This window comes from Fistularia commersonii, chromosome 35 (assembly GCF_037954325.1).
Source record: "Fistularia commersonii isolate RoL2024-O1a breed Wild chromosome 35, RoL_Fcom_v1.0, whole genome shotgun sequence".
Lineage (NCBI taxonomy): Eukaryota > Metazoa > Chordata > Actinopteri > Syngnathiformes > Fistulariidae > Fistularia > Fistularia commersonii.
In genome coordinates, this window is record NC_141318.1 from 10,346,502 (window position 1) to 10,361,111 (window position 14,610).

The following is a 14,610-nucleotide window of genomic DNA, read 5'->3' on the forward strand; positions in this document are numbered from 1 at the left end:
ACTGGAAGGAAAGGGGAGGTAGAAAAGGTACACCAGCAAAAGGGATAACCATGGATAACCATGGCCTTGATGGGATTGTCAAGCAAAATCAATTTGAGAATTTGGGGAACCTTCACAAAGAGTGGACTGAGGCTGGAGTCAGCTCATCAAGAGCCCCTAGCCACATATGACTCCTACACAATCGCTGCATTCCTCGTGACAAACCACCACAGAACCAGAGACATCAGAAGCGTCTTACCTGGACTGTTGCTCAGTAATCCAAAGTCCTCTTTTCAGATGAAAGTAAATTTTTTATGTCATTAGGAAATCAAGGTCCCAGAGTCTGGTGGAAGAGTGGAGAGGCACAGAATCCACAATGTTCAAGTCAAATGTGAAGTTTCTACAGTCAGTGATGATTTGGGCTGTCATGACATGGGCAGAGGTTGGTCCACTATGTTTTATGAAGACCACAATCAGCATAGCCATCTACCTGGAAATTTTAGAGCACTTCCTTCTGCTGACTTCATAGAGATGCTAATTAAATTTTCCAGCAGGAAAATTAATAAAAATGAAAAAAAAAATTGCAGACTCAGCAGCTGCTTGTCTGGAGTCGACCTCAAAAATCAGGCAGTGAATTTCAATTTGCGTTGGTTTTTGCACCTGGCCACACTGCCACAGGTGCCAAAAGCTGTTTCAATGATCGTGGTATTACTATGCATGAGAACATATTTTTCAAAAGCCTGACTATACTGTTAAATATACTATTTTTTTTTCATCTTTTGTAATTTTAATATTTTCTGAGACATCGAATTTTGCGTTTCACTATCTCTATGCCATAATCATCAAATTTTCAAGAAATAAAGGCTTGAAATATTTCATTCTGTGTCTATATTATGTATGCATTTCACTTCTGAAATTAGTGTTGAAAAATATTGAACTTTCCCATGATGTTCTATTTCTTTGAGATGCACATACTCCAATTGATCCTGAGTAAATTACCTCTGGACACTGGTGTGTTGTCACCATCCTAGTAACAAACACGTCAGTGGGTTGGTCTGTCCATATTAATGGGTATATACCTCTCTTCAGGAGAGCCTTAATGTTGTCCATCTTTATACACAGTCTATGACCAGAGTTTTTATCCAACTTGAATATTAATACATAAACATCTCCACTGCTGTTTGTTAGCTCAGTATTCTGTATGAGTTAAAAGGGGTTGATACGGAGTCCTGTCCCTAGAGGCGAGAATGGGTTAACTTTTGCCCACATTAGAGCATCGTTAAGGGAAATTGCTGATTTGCCGTCCTCCAATATAAACACTGGACCCTGTGTGTAGAAAAGAAAACTTCAGCATTGTAAGAATGTGTGAATGAGTGACGACACACTCAAGCCAGTGAAGCAGAGAAACACACCTGGATTCTGTGGCCCGTGAAACAGGACAGCTGAACATCTGAGTGGCTAGGAAGATTTGAACCTGTTACATAATCTGCTCCACACAACACTAACAACACAGAGGGGGGAAAGGAGGGGTTTCTGGTGAATGACTGATTCATGCCACAGAACATTTATACACTAAATTAGCATAGGGTTTAAATAATATAAAATAGCCTACATGCCCCAACTCCTTTGTGAGGCATTCACTAATAGACAGTCTGTGTATGTCACTGCCAAAAGCTCTTTGATTTCCTGATAAACAATGTTCAGCAAATTTAAAATTACCTGTGGTTGTTGGCTGGACTCTCTTCTCCAAGCAGCTAAACTCCTCTTTTTGACAGTCAGATGGAGGACTTTTGAAGAAAAGCAGACACTATTTTAAACTTTCTTTCCCCCAGGAGCATGAAAGAAATGAATTTCCAAAAAAGTGACTTAGAAAACAAAACAAAACAAAGACATATTTAGCACTCCAAATGAAAACTATATTAACTGCATCATGTCCCAGGCCTAGAATCCACAAATTGGATGAATTTGCACCAGACAATGAAAAATCAGTTTCTTGATTACCCAAAAATACCTAGGAAGGAGGACTAATGCTCAGTCAATCAAGAAGCATGGGCAGGAACAGTTTCTGTTTGCAATTGTGTGAGGAGTATTTGCAAAAAAACACACATAACATGCATGTTTTTCCTGAGCATACTTGACCTGAGGCTGCGTTGTGAAATATTATAGGGGAAACATGGAAAATTAATCCGCTTTCAAAAAATTTGAATTTATCCCCTGTGGGGGATACTCCAGGAGCATGGGGTACCGAACCCCATCAAACGGGCTGTTTAATATGATCAGTGTCGGAGCTTGGTCCGCATTGACAGTTGTAAGTTGGACCCGTTTCCGGTGAGAGTTGGACTCCGCCAGGGCTGCCCTTTGTCACCTATTCTGTTCATAACTTTTATAGGCAGAATTTCTAGGTGCAGCCAGGGCATTGAGGGGATCCAGTTTGGTTGCCACACGATTGAGTCTCTGCTTTTTTCAGATGATGTGGTTCTGTTGGCCATGAGCTCCAGCTCTCACTGGAACAGATCGCAGCCGAGTGAAGCGGGCGGAATGAGGATCAGCACCTCAAAATCCGAGACCATGGTGCTCAGTCGGAAACGAGTGAAATGTCCACTCCAGGTCGGGAAAGAAGTCCTGCCTCAAGAAGAGTTCAAGTATCTTGGGGTCTTGTTCACGATTGAGGGAAGGATGAAGCGGGAGATTGATAGGCAGATGCGGCATCTGCAGCGATGCAGATTCTGTACTGGTCTTTTGTCGTGAACAGGGAGCTGAGCCAAAAGGCGAAGCTCTCAATTTACCGGTTGATCTACGTTCCCACCCTCACCTATTGTCACGAGCTGTGGGTAGCAACTGAAAGAACGAGATTGCGGATACAAGCGTCCAAAATGAGTTGACGTTTCTTTGGCAGGGACTAGGAAAGAGACATAGCAGACAAACTATGAAAAAAATGTATGTGTGTACATGTGTAGGAGAGAGTACATATATATATGGGGAGAGAGGAATGCAGCCACAGGGCAGCACTGGCCTGTGTCTCTCCAAGCCTGCCTTGGGGGGGCAAGGAGCAGTGCCTCCCTGTGCCGGTCCCAAGCCCGGATAAATGCAGAGGGTTGCGTCAGGAAGAGCATCCGGCGTAAAACTTTTGCCAAAACCAAACATGCGAGTCAACCATAACTATACCATACGTCAACCATAACTATACCATACACGATCGGTCGCGGACCGGGTTAACAACGACCACCATTGGTACTGATGACCTACAGGGTACTTATGGAAATTGGGCTACTGTGGGTCGAAGAACAAGAACAAGAGGAGGAGTGCGTGTTCGGAAGCAGAGAGAGAAGAGGAAAGGAAAGAGTCTGGGACTGAGAGAAGTTAGGGACTTTGAATATTGGGACTATGACAGGAAAAGGTAGAGAGTTGGTCGACATGATGCAGAGAAGTAAGGTGGATATACTGTGTGTCCAGGAGACCAGGTGGAAAGGTACTAAGGCTAGACGCTTATGAGCAGGCTTTAAGTTGTACTATTATGGTACAGACAAGAAGAGAAGTGGAGTAGGAGTTATCTTGAGGGAGTTTGTTAGGAACATCCTAGAAGTGAAAAGAATGTCAGATAGACTTATGAGTCTGAAATTGGAAATTGAAGGTGTGATGCTCAATGTTGTTAGTGGCAATGCCCCGCAGGTGGGATGTGAATCTGAAGAGAAGGAGAAGTTCTGGAATGAGTTAGATGAAGTGATGCAGAATATTCCCAGAAATGAGAGAGTGGTAATTGGTGCAGACTTCAATAGACATGTTGGTGAAGGCAATAGAGGGGATGAAGAAGTGATGGACAGATTTGGTATCCAGGATAGGAATGCAGAGGGACAGATGGTGGTAGATTTACAAAAAGGATGGAAATGGCTGTAGTGAATACCTTTTTCCAGAAAAAACAGGAACGTAGGGTAACTTGTAAGAGCGGAGGTAGGAGCACGCAGGTAGACTACATCTTGTATAGACGAGGTAACCTGAAAGAGATCAGTGACTGCAAAGTAGTTGTAGGTGAGAGTGTTGCCAGACAGCATAGGATGGTGGTTTGTAGGATGACTCTGGTGACAAGGAAGATGAAATAGGACAAAGGCAGAGCACAGGACAACGAGAGAAGGCCAGAGGGAGCTGCATTGTGTTTTTGTAGACCTAGAAAAAGCATATGACAGGGTGCCAAGAGAGGAGCTCTGGTATTGTATGAGGAAGTCTGGCGTGGCAGAGAAGTATGTTAGACTGGTGCAGGACATGTATTCTAGCTGTGAGACATTGGTACGCTGTGCTGTAGGGGTAACAGAGAAGTTCAAGGTGGAGGTGGGACTCCATCAGGGATCAGCTCTGAGCCCCTTCTTGTTCGCAATGGTGATGAATAGGCTGACAGATGAGGTTAGACAGGAATCCCTATGGACCATGATGTTTCCGGATGACATTGTGATCTGTAGTGAGAGCAGACAACAGGTAGAGGAAAATCTAGAGAGGTGGAGGTATGCTCTAGAAAGGAGAGGAATGAAAGTTAGTCGCAGCAAGACAGAATATATGTGTGTGAATTAGAGGAACTCAGGTGGAACGGTGAGGCTACAGGGAGTGGAGATCAAGAAGCTGGAGGATTTCAGGTACTTGGGGTCAATAGTCCAGAGTAACGAAGAGTGTGGAAAAGAGGTCAAGAGACGGGTCCAAGCAGGTTGGAATGGGTGGAGAAAAGTGTCAGGGTTACTATGTGATAGAAGACTTTCAGCCAGAATAAGTGTACAAGACAGTGGTGAGACCAGCAACGATGTATGGACTAGAGACTGTTACAATGACCAAAAGACAGCAGGCAGAACTAGAGGTTGCAGAGATGAAGATGTTGAGGTTCTCTTTGGGAGTGACCAGGATGGATAGGATCAGGAATGAGGCAATCAGAGGGACGGCACATGTCAGATGTTTTGGAGAGAAGGTCAGAGAAGCCAGACTGAGATGGTTCGGTCACGTACAGAGGAGGGATAGAGAATATTTTGGTAGACGGATGCTGGAATTGGAGCTGCCAGGCAAGAGGTCTCGAGGAAGACCAAAGAGAGGATTTATGGACGTAGTGAGAGAGGATATGAAGGTAGTTGGTGTGAGAGAGGAGGATACAGAGAATAGGGTTAGATGGAGAGAGTTGACTCGTTGTGGCGACCCCTGACGGGAAAAGCCGAAAGAAGAAGAAGAAGATATAGGGAGAGAGAGAGACGAGAGACATATATGTATGGTATTGTGTTAAAAAATTGTAACCTCGAGACACTCGAGACATTTTGAGACATTGTGCATCTCATTCTCGGGGCTTCTTCATTTTGGATCAGAAGAAATCTAATAAAGGCAAATGAAGTCACTAGAATTGAAGATTTAAAAACTTAGCTTTCTGACATCCAAGCCATAGAGGGTCTATCCATATATAGAATTTTTTAAATTTTCAATTCTGCCACTTCAACTCTGGTTCTTCATTTTAAAGCTCTCAATTAACAATTAAATGGCATAGTTTGTTCATTTTTTTATCATACAGACACTCTATATATACGGCCAATCCAGCCCAGAGACGCAAGCTGGTGGTCCAGGAAGTTTGCCGGGAGGAGGAAACGGGAAGGCGCGCACAAGATGTGTCACAGGCGAAGCAAGGGCAGTGGATGACATGGGAGGGAGTCGAGAAGCGGAAGATCTCCTGGAAAGATCTGTGGGAGATGGAGGCCTTCAGGGCCAGCTTTACTATCAGGGCAGCATATGATGTCCTGCAAATCTAAACCAGTGGTATGGCGAAGACCCTACATGCCCTCTATGCTCCAGCCCAGCAACATTGAAGCACATCCTAGTGGGATGCAAGACCAGCCTCAACCAAGGCCGTTATACCTGGCGACACAACCAGGTACTAAAATGCCTTGCACCGGTGCTGGAAACTCGCCGGATGAACGCGAAGGCCCTTCCTCCCCCGTCATCCCGTTGGCACACAACTCCATTCGTGCAGGAGGGGCAAGCCAGCCTCCCCCCACGAGAACTGACCTTGGGCCACTGGCCAGTGCACGGGACTGGAAGCTGCTAGCGGACCTGGACAAGAAACTTTGCTTCCCAGCTGAGATCGCATCCACCAACTTGCGATCGGACCTCGTTCTGTGGTCATCATCACTCAGGCTCGTCTACATCATAGAGCTCACAGTGCCCTGGGAGGGGGCAGTGGAGGAGGCCTATGAATGGAAGAAGCTGAGATATGCTGAACTTGTCACAGATGCTCAGCGACAAGGCTGGAAAGCGAAGGTTCGTCCAGCGGAAATAGGCTGCAGAGGTTTCATAGCCACATCAACATCTAGGCTACTCGGGGAGATGGGAATTAAAGGACGTGCCCACAGACAGGTAGTCAAGGACTTCTCCAGGGCTGCTGAAAATGGGAGCCAGTGCCTGTGGCTGAAGAGAAGAGATCCAACGTGGGCCTTCAGGTGAGCTGATGGCATCTAGGGAGTGAACCTGGGACGCTGGGATTCACTGCTGAACCCTCTCGAGATGTCGTGGGCCAATCAGCGAAACATCCATGAAGGAGGGCGCTCACTTGTCAACCCGAAGGAGGCCATCCCTCACTTGAAACCCCACAGAGTCTCATCGGTGCCTTAGGTATGCTTTCATCAAGGGATACCAACACCTAGTCCTACACAACAGACTCACTTAGCCGCTTATTTTAATGTATTGATGCGTGTACATCTGAACTAGGTATCCAGAGTTCAATGCCTCGAAAATTCGGACAAAGTTTGGGTCAGAATCTTTACAGAGAAATGTTAAAAGATAATGTAGTCCTGTTTGTCTTTTCCCCACCTTGAATGACAATCATTAATGTTTCTATCACTTTAATGCAGCTCAAACTTGCTCTGCAAATCTATCATAACAGTTGGCCCAGTGAATTTATTCAAGATATCATACTTCATAGTGTACTTAATTCCATCAATCTACAACAAAAATGCATGTGTTTGTGCCCACGTGTGTGTGTGTGTGTGTGTGTGTGTGTGTGTGTGTGTGTGTATGCATGAATGTGTGTGTGTGTGTGCATGCGTGTGCGTTTTGTTTAGGTGAATCATCTTTTCAAAAATGGATGAAAAGAGTGAAGCAACCCTTTGTTTCCTCAGCAGTATATGCACTAGTGTCTGTCAGTTCGTGCTTCGTGCACTTGCATTCTAAAGATAGCATAATTGATAACATCATTAATGAGGTTATAATTGGTTAAACATTTTCTAGCAGTCATGGAAGAGGAGGGCAGAGAAAGCTAACTCTCTGCTCTACTATTAGGAGGTTTTTCATTACCGCTGAATATATAACACTGCCATCCAGTCATTACACTTCAGAGGTTCTAGGCTTATTACATGTTCATGACCGTGTGTGTGTGTGTGTGTGTGTGTGTGTGTGTGTGTGTGTGTATGGCTGGGTGACCTACTTGCTGTTAGTTTGTGTACAGGCCCGCCAGGCTTCCAGCTCTACAGACAGCTGCTCAATCTCCAGAGGAACCCTCACCTCCCTCCGCTTTAACAACTGACTGGGAAAAGAACCAGATGTTAAGGATCATTCATCCACATTCAGCCAGATTATGGCTTTTAATTCACAATCTAATTTGTGTATGTGCAGCCAGGTGTCATATAATCACTAAGACTCTGCACCTTTTTGATAATTAGCACATTATGTGTTTGATTGTCTTGTATTCACTTCTATTAAGCTTTTCAACTGAATAGTTATCTGATGTCACATAATACTGGCAACATCCATGGGACGGCAAATATTTTGTATATATTATGACCTTGAAACCCTGAATCCTCATATAAGGATACCAGGATTCAAGGACTCAATGTGTTTATCGTCATTTGTAGAACATGTTTCCCTGTATATTGAAATTCTTACTTTGCAGTCCACAGTGACACCAGATAATTTGACAAGGCTTAAGTTACATAGAAGAGACATGGGTAGTTAGGGACGACGTAATACAAATAAATAAGGGAACACATTATAGGGCAGTGATTGAAAGGATTTATAAGGACATTTCTTTCTGTAAGTAATCAATCTACCACAGAAAAGAAAAAGATACAAAAAACACTGCTTTTGTGGCTTAACAGTTATTTTTACATTTTTTAACTTTTGCACTTGATATACAGATACAAGTCAGTGAGCATACACCCTGCACCCACAATCACAATGCGAATTTGCCAAAATGGGAGTGGGACAGGACGGCAATAATCCTTTTACATGGATTTTGTGCATTAACACAACTTTACTATTTCTCCATTGGCTTAAAATAAGAATTTTTTTTTGCAAAAAAACAGTTCATGTTCAGAGGAACTGTTGACTTTTTAAACTGAAATGAGTTCCTCTTGTCCTACACAAGGACATCTTATCAAGGTAAAGGAGATCGTGTGTCCCATTGATCCTGACAACTGTGTGGGAAATGAGGCTCCGGTGATTCCCAAAAGAGTGGTGGTTATTGGACATCAAAAGATTTAAAGCAATTCCGATGATGTAATAGGGCATCCTGTTGAAGCCTGATGTGGGAGCAGCGCCCATTGACATGTGGGTAACTGCTGGGCCAGTCACCACAGGACGGGGTCAATCTTTTTTTTTACATAAATACCGGTAAGTGAATATACAGCTGCATGCTTCAGTCACTTGGGTGATGGTCAGACAAATCCCAACTGGTTGTAGGTTAGATCAGATTCAACAAGACAATGATGGTCAGACCTGGCAAACCTACATAGGTAAAGTCAGTCAGAATGGAATCTATTTTCTTTAGTTCACACTAGAGGTGTTTCTCCTACAATAAGGAACCAGTTAAGAATGTAGAATCTGATAAGGCCATGTTCAAGCTCTCCATTGTAAAAGTAATTTCCCTGAGCTGTGGTCAGAAGGTCATTAGTTCTTGCCATGGTGGCAACCTGAGTACCTGTCAGTTGTCACTGACAGTCTAAGGACAGCGTCAAACCGAAAAGAATGGTTGGATCAAGGGTGTGCAAAATCTAAGCAAAGAAAAGGAGGAGACCTATTGCCCCCTATTAGGGACATCATCAAGCCATATCCCAGGTGAATGTTGATGAATATGTGAAGAAGCTCCTCAGTGTGCACTAGGTGTATAAGAGGTTTGGGTAGACATTGCTGGACATGCACATTTGCTCTTTTCCTATCCTATTTTATTCATCCTTTTTATTTTGTTAAAACTTTAGGTTGGAATTTATAAACTTTTACTTTTTTTTAACAATCCACTCATTCATTATCCTCCTACTCATGGACATACACATCTCAGCATTTTTTTTTCAATTTTCCATTCTCGAAGGGAACCCACACAACCACATGGGGAGAATGCAAACTCCACAAAGAAAAGCCCCCAATGGGGATTGAACCAGGGTCCTGCTTGCTGTGAGGTGGGAATAAACCTATATTAACATGAAATATTCTTATTTTAAACTTCGTCAAGCTTTTTATTGTTAAATTACCTGGTGTATTCGTAGAGTGCAGGTACAATGCTGGTGTACTTCCTTCTGATGGCCAGCAAACCACCAATATAACCACACAAGATCAACAGCTCACTACGGGCTCTTCACACACACACGCATACACACATACACACACATGATTAATTAAACAATGAATGAGGAATAAGAATGTAATATGTTAGGGGTGTAAATTGAACAATTTAGGTTTTACTCGGTCAAACTGGCCACAACTAGGCGGTCGGTTCTGATGTAACTCATCAAGTCAAGTATTGGATGAACATCATCGACAGTCCAATCAGAGCCAGACAGCTGTTCTGATGGGGGTAAAAATTACAGGCAATTGTTAATTAAAAACACCAGTGTGAGACTTTCATGTCTCACTTTTGCAATTCTTCAACCCCAGCCCAAGGAATGTTTACATACATCCAGAAAACATAGCCAAGTTTGTAAAAGACATCAAGAAATAAGCTTCCAGAACTAAAGACTGATCACATGTGAAATTTGCGGATGTCACCATACACATGAAGTATTGGTACCTTTGATGTAATCTATTCCAATATGAAGGGCGTTCTCAGGCTCTGAACTCAGGAGGTGAAATTTAACAGCAGAAAACAGATCTCCTTGTGTCTCAGCTTCCTCTGCCAAAGGCTTACAGTCCTCTAATGAAGGGAGACCGCACTTGAATGACAAACAACACATGGTCATAGTCCATGTAATAACCATGACTACAGTTATTTAGTGTTCACTTGTTTATGTTGACGCCTAAGACAGCCCACTTACCCTTTCATATAACTGGTTGATTTCTACAGTGGTTCCTGGGTAATATGCACACACCTTAACCAGTAAAATGTGGTTTTCAGGAATCATTTTCAGTAGATTAGTGGAGAGCTCCCTATACATATTCACAACGAAGATAAAGAAACAACAAGAAAATCGACAACTGTCAATATAAGAAACAGTAAAAAGAAGTATCCATTACAATCTGAATAGTTGAATTGAGATACATCAAACACAACACACAGTCCTTAAATATATGAATTGCAGATTGAGAGTCCAACTGAAAAAATGATTTTGTAAATTTGAACCAATTTATGAGAAAAAACTTTGGATTAGTGGTTTTAGTAGCCAATACAGTGAAGTTATACCTGGAATTATAACTGACCTTTTATGCTTGTGATTTAAAACATTAACTATCCATCTGACCAATAGATAATAGGCTGAATCTTGTGTACTTTATAAAAAAATCTTTGTATGACAAAGTTACTTGCTAAAGAAATCAGCATCCTGAAGCCCTTTGCATTGTCATATAAATGCAAAATTTGTTCACAATCCACACAGTAAACATGTTTCTTCATTCACTGGGTCAAGAAAGATTACAAGGCTGTTCCTTTACTGTTAAAAAACACAAATCAATTAATCAAAAGAAAAAAAGCTGCACACTAACGTTTGTAATAAGTTCAAGGGGCATTACCTCAGTTAATCCAACATATTTAAATTACTAGATGCTTCATGATGGCTTTCACCTGAATAGGTAGGGTTACATTATGGTGGAGACAACAAGCTACAGTATATACTATATCTTCATTGTTCAAAGCAAACCACACATTTAAAATAAATTGTGAAATTAACCATGTAGGCGCGGCCATGTACTTCCTGGACAGGAGTTCAAGGCAGTAAGCGGTGCTCTGATTGGCTGCTTCTCCAAGGACGATACCCACACATGCAGCCAACTCCAACTCATTACCTCGGATAAGACTCGACATGGCTAACTGGAAACGTGGGGGAAAAAACATAAGTTATATAATATATCTATATTACATATAATAGATTATATATTTACACATCCGGCCCGATGGTCTTTTTAAAGATTGGTACAGAATTCATACTTGATGTGAATGATTGAATGATTGGATCAATGTATGTGGGAGCTCGAACAGGAGATTATTTCATTTTTGGAGCTACTTGAGAACACTTGAGAATTTTCCTGAGCTGGATGACACATACTGGCTTTGTGATTTGGCCTTTACTGTGGACATACTGACACACATGAATGAGCTGAACATGAAGCTACAAGGGAAAAACCGGTGTATGCATGAAATGCAAGCAAACGTCAGAGCGTTCAAAACCAAGCTGGTTTTATTTTCAGAGCAAATGTCAGATGAGCGTGAGGTGTACTCAAATGCTAACAAATGCGTTTTTTTTTTTATATGTATCGCATCTTGTGGTGACCCGGCCCATCATTACACAAACATATTTCATACAGATAGAAGGAACAAATACATATTTAAAGTGGAAACAAGAAAAAACCTGTGTACCTTGATATTGTCCACAGCTAGATGGCAGCACGCTGCTAGAACTGACCGCCCATCCTGGAAGTACCACTCAGCCAATTCTTGAGACACTTTATGAAGGACACTGGACCCAAATTTCCGTTAAAACGGTTAAAAATTATTGACTGAGACATGTTTTGAAATGCTCTATTTGCATTAAATCTTTACTGGATGAAAAATATACAAAATGGCACTGTATGGAAAACTTGAGAGTGACTTTCTCGGGACTCCAATTCTTTCTTGAGTTTTTAATGTCATTATGCAAGATTAATGCATCTTTTTAGGGAGTCCCGGCATTTTAAATCGATAAAGTATGTAAACAGTAGAAAAAAGATGGATAAAAATGGATGATACTTCACAAAAAACAAAAGACTATACTGTCATTTTTGAACAATAGGAACTGCTTGTTTTACTTCCAGTTTCAGTTTGGCTTCAACTCAATAAATAAGAGGATGTTGACATAAGGTTGTGTATTTGCAAGTCTTACCTTTGGTATTGTTGTCTGTTATCCACATCATTTGTAATGTGGTTGACTAAGGAACTTTGAAGAGACCGAATGTTCCCCTCACATGCCCCCTGAAAATTAAAATACTGACATAAGCACATAAAAATAGATACTGATATATCAGGAATGAATTTTAGCTGAATCAAGTCATTGATATGTGCTGATTCAAGGCACAGTGCTAAATGCATTATGTAATGGCATGTAATATTGAATCTAAAAATGCTGACATGTCTAAAAAATTCTAAAACCAGCTCCATCAATTTAAAGAACGAGGGAAATATTTTTCCAATTTTTTTTTCCAAAAAAATCATAACACTTTCAAACAAGGGTGGCGTAGTGATTAGCACTTCTGGCTCAGAACTAGAAGGTCCGTAGTTCATTTCTGATAGGTAACCTTTCTGTGTGGAGTTTGCTTGTATGGGTTTCCTTGTGGTTTTTCCATTTTCCTCCCATGACCCCAAAACCATGCAGGCTGTCAATTGGTAAGCCCAAATTCGTCAGATCCGAGATTCATTGAGTGAATGGTAGTTTGTCTCAATGTGGCCAGGATGTACCCTGCCTATTGCCCAATGACAGCATCCCCACAACCCTAAGTGTTGGACAAGCAGGAGATCATGAATGGATGTATAGTTGAATATTGAAATTTGACATTGTGGGAATTACAATATTCTGATAATTGGAAGATGTTGGATGTCTGCTTGTTAATAATCCAAATGAAAATAATTTGTCATGTGGTTTGCTTCAGACTTTGGTCTTCCCGAACCTCTGGGCCAAGAACCAGTACCGGCCCATGGTGTCTTTTGGTACCGGGCCGCACAGAAAGAATACATAACTTACAGTAACTCTGTTTTACTTATTATCTGAGTCTGAACAATGATTTATTTTGAAAAATGACCTAATTCTCCCCTTAACATCCGTCTATGACTCACTCTTGATGCATGTCAAGATGCTTGTCTCGGTCATGTGATACTTGATGCTAATCTTAAACCTTCAAGCTAGCAAAATTAGTGAAAAAAAGCAAAAAAAATACAGATGTCTTTGCAAAGGGGAAAAGGCCCAGTGAGGAGACAGAAGAAGAGCCTATGACCACTAAGAAAAAGAAAGCTGCATTTCACAGACAAGTAGTAGGAGACCTACTTAAAATATGGATTTATCGTGACAGGTGACTCCCACGCACCATGCCTGCCCTGCAAAGAAACAAGCTCAGGGCTCTCATTGATTTGGCGTTATGGTGAGTTGTATTTTTCATGTTCTTTACATATGTTTTGTGGTGTATCTTATTTTGAAGGCATGTTTAAGTGTAACCATAGCGACCAGAGGGCGTTATGGGGGCAGAGAGGATGTTACTCTTATTATGTTGTTGGCGGAGGTCAGGAGGATGCTACTAATAAAGTTATATACAAGTACATTGTGGATTCCCGTTTATTTTATATTTACAAAATACCAGCGTTTTTTCTTGGTCGTATCATTGTATTTCGTTGCATTTATCCAACATACCTAAAAGGCCGGTACATGAAAATATTGTCTGATATTAAAGCGGTCGTGGCGCAAAAAAGGTTGGGGGCTGCTGGTCTAAACAGTGTGAGTGAATCCTGCATTTAATCCATATAACTGTCAAAATAATACTGGTATACATTTTGGAATGTTTTATACAACTAACTAATCAGATAATTTACATAATATATTACGATTGATTTTTATATTTGGAGATAAATGCTGAACCATTTTATCAATGTTTAAATTAGATTTTCAATATACAGCACCACCATCGATCAGTACTTATTCATTATTCAAAAAACTGTGTAGCTGTACCTGTGCTATCAGTAAGGCCTCCAACAGTTGTCCTCTGCCAGTGAAGAAGGTTACTAGTTTCTTTGTGTCTCCTGTAGCAATGCAGTATGGAATTGCATCATCATTGTCTTCAGCCATCAGCTGTTCTGCTCTCCTGCAACACCAGCATTTTGTGTAGCTTTATCTTTAGAGCAATTAAACAATGTTTTGCACCAGAATTGGACAAAGCTGCACACTGACCATCCAAATAAAAATTTAAAAAAATATTACCATGGTATAATATTATCTGGTATATTATTATCTGGTATTATCTGGTTATATATTTTTTTATTTTTATATATATATATTTTTTTATTATATATATATGTATATATATATATATATATATATATATATATTTATCTGGTATAATAATCTGACATGGTACTTACAGGCTAAGTTAGAGGTGTTACTACATTTCACTTGACTAGTTTATCTTTTTTTTTTTTTTTTTGTAACTGATTAAAAATAACATATATTTGAATTGGGTCCT

At 41.1% G+C, this 14,610-nt stretch overlaps 1 protein-coding gene across 6 annotated transcripts in view; it reads right to left on the reverse strand.

The window, feature by feature from the left end:
* Positions 1 to 451: 451 nt before the first annotated feature.
* Positions 452 to 14,610, reverse strand: part of wdr17 (WD repeat domain 17) — a 30,303-nt gene continuing 16,144 nt past the window's right edge. For 3 of the 6 annotated variants that reach the window (XM_086142755.1, XM_086142758.1, XM_086142754.1), the window contains 12 exons: positions 14,100 to 14,232; positions 12,270 to 12,358; positions 11,768 to 11,867; positions 11,082 to 11,221; positions 10,233 to 10,344; positions 9,989 to 10,130; positions 9,664 to 9,766; positions 9,453 to 9,554; positions 7,415 to 7,513; positions 1,699 to 1,766; positions 1,392 to 1,480; positions 452 to 1,305 (listed from right to left, as the gene is read on the reverse strand). In XM_086142755.1, the coding sequence (XP_085998881.1) occupies positions 1,186 to 1,305; positions 1,392 to 1,480; positions 1,699 to 1,766; positions 7,415 to 7,513; positions 9,453 to 9,554; positions 9,664 to 9,766; positions 9,989 to 10,130; positions 10,233 to 10,344; positions 11,082 to 11,221; positions 11,768 to 11,867; positions 12,270 to 12,358; positions 14,100 to 14,232 (1,297 nt within the window). In that variant the 3' untranslated portion in view covers positions 452 to 1,185. Of the gene's footprint in view, positions 1,306 to 1,391; positions 1,481 to 1,698; positions 1,767 to 7,414; positions 7,514 to 9,452; positions 10,131 to 10,232; positions 10,345 to 11,081; positions 11,222 to 11,767; positions 11,868 to 12,269; positions 12,359 to 14,099; positions 14,233 to 14,610 lie in introns of those variants that run through there. The other 3 variants (XM_086142756.1, XR_015104466.1, XM_086142759.1) reach the window with 3 other exon arrangements.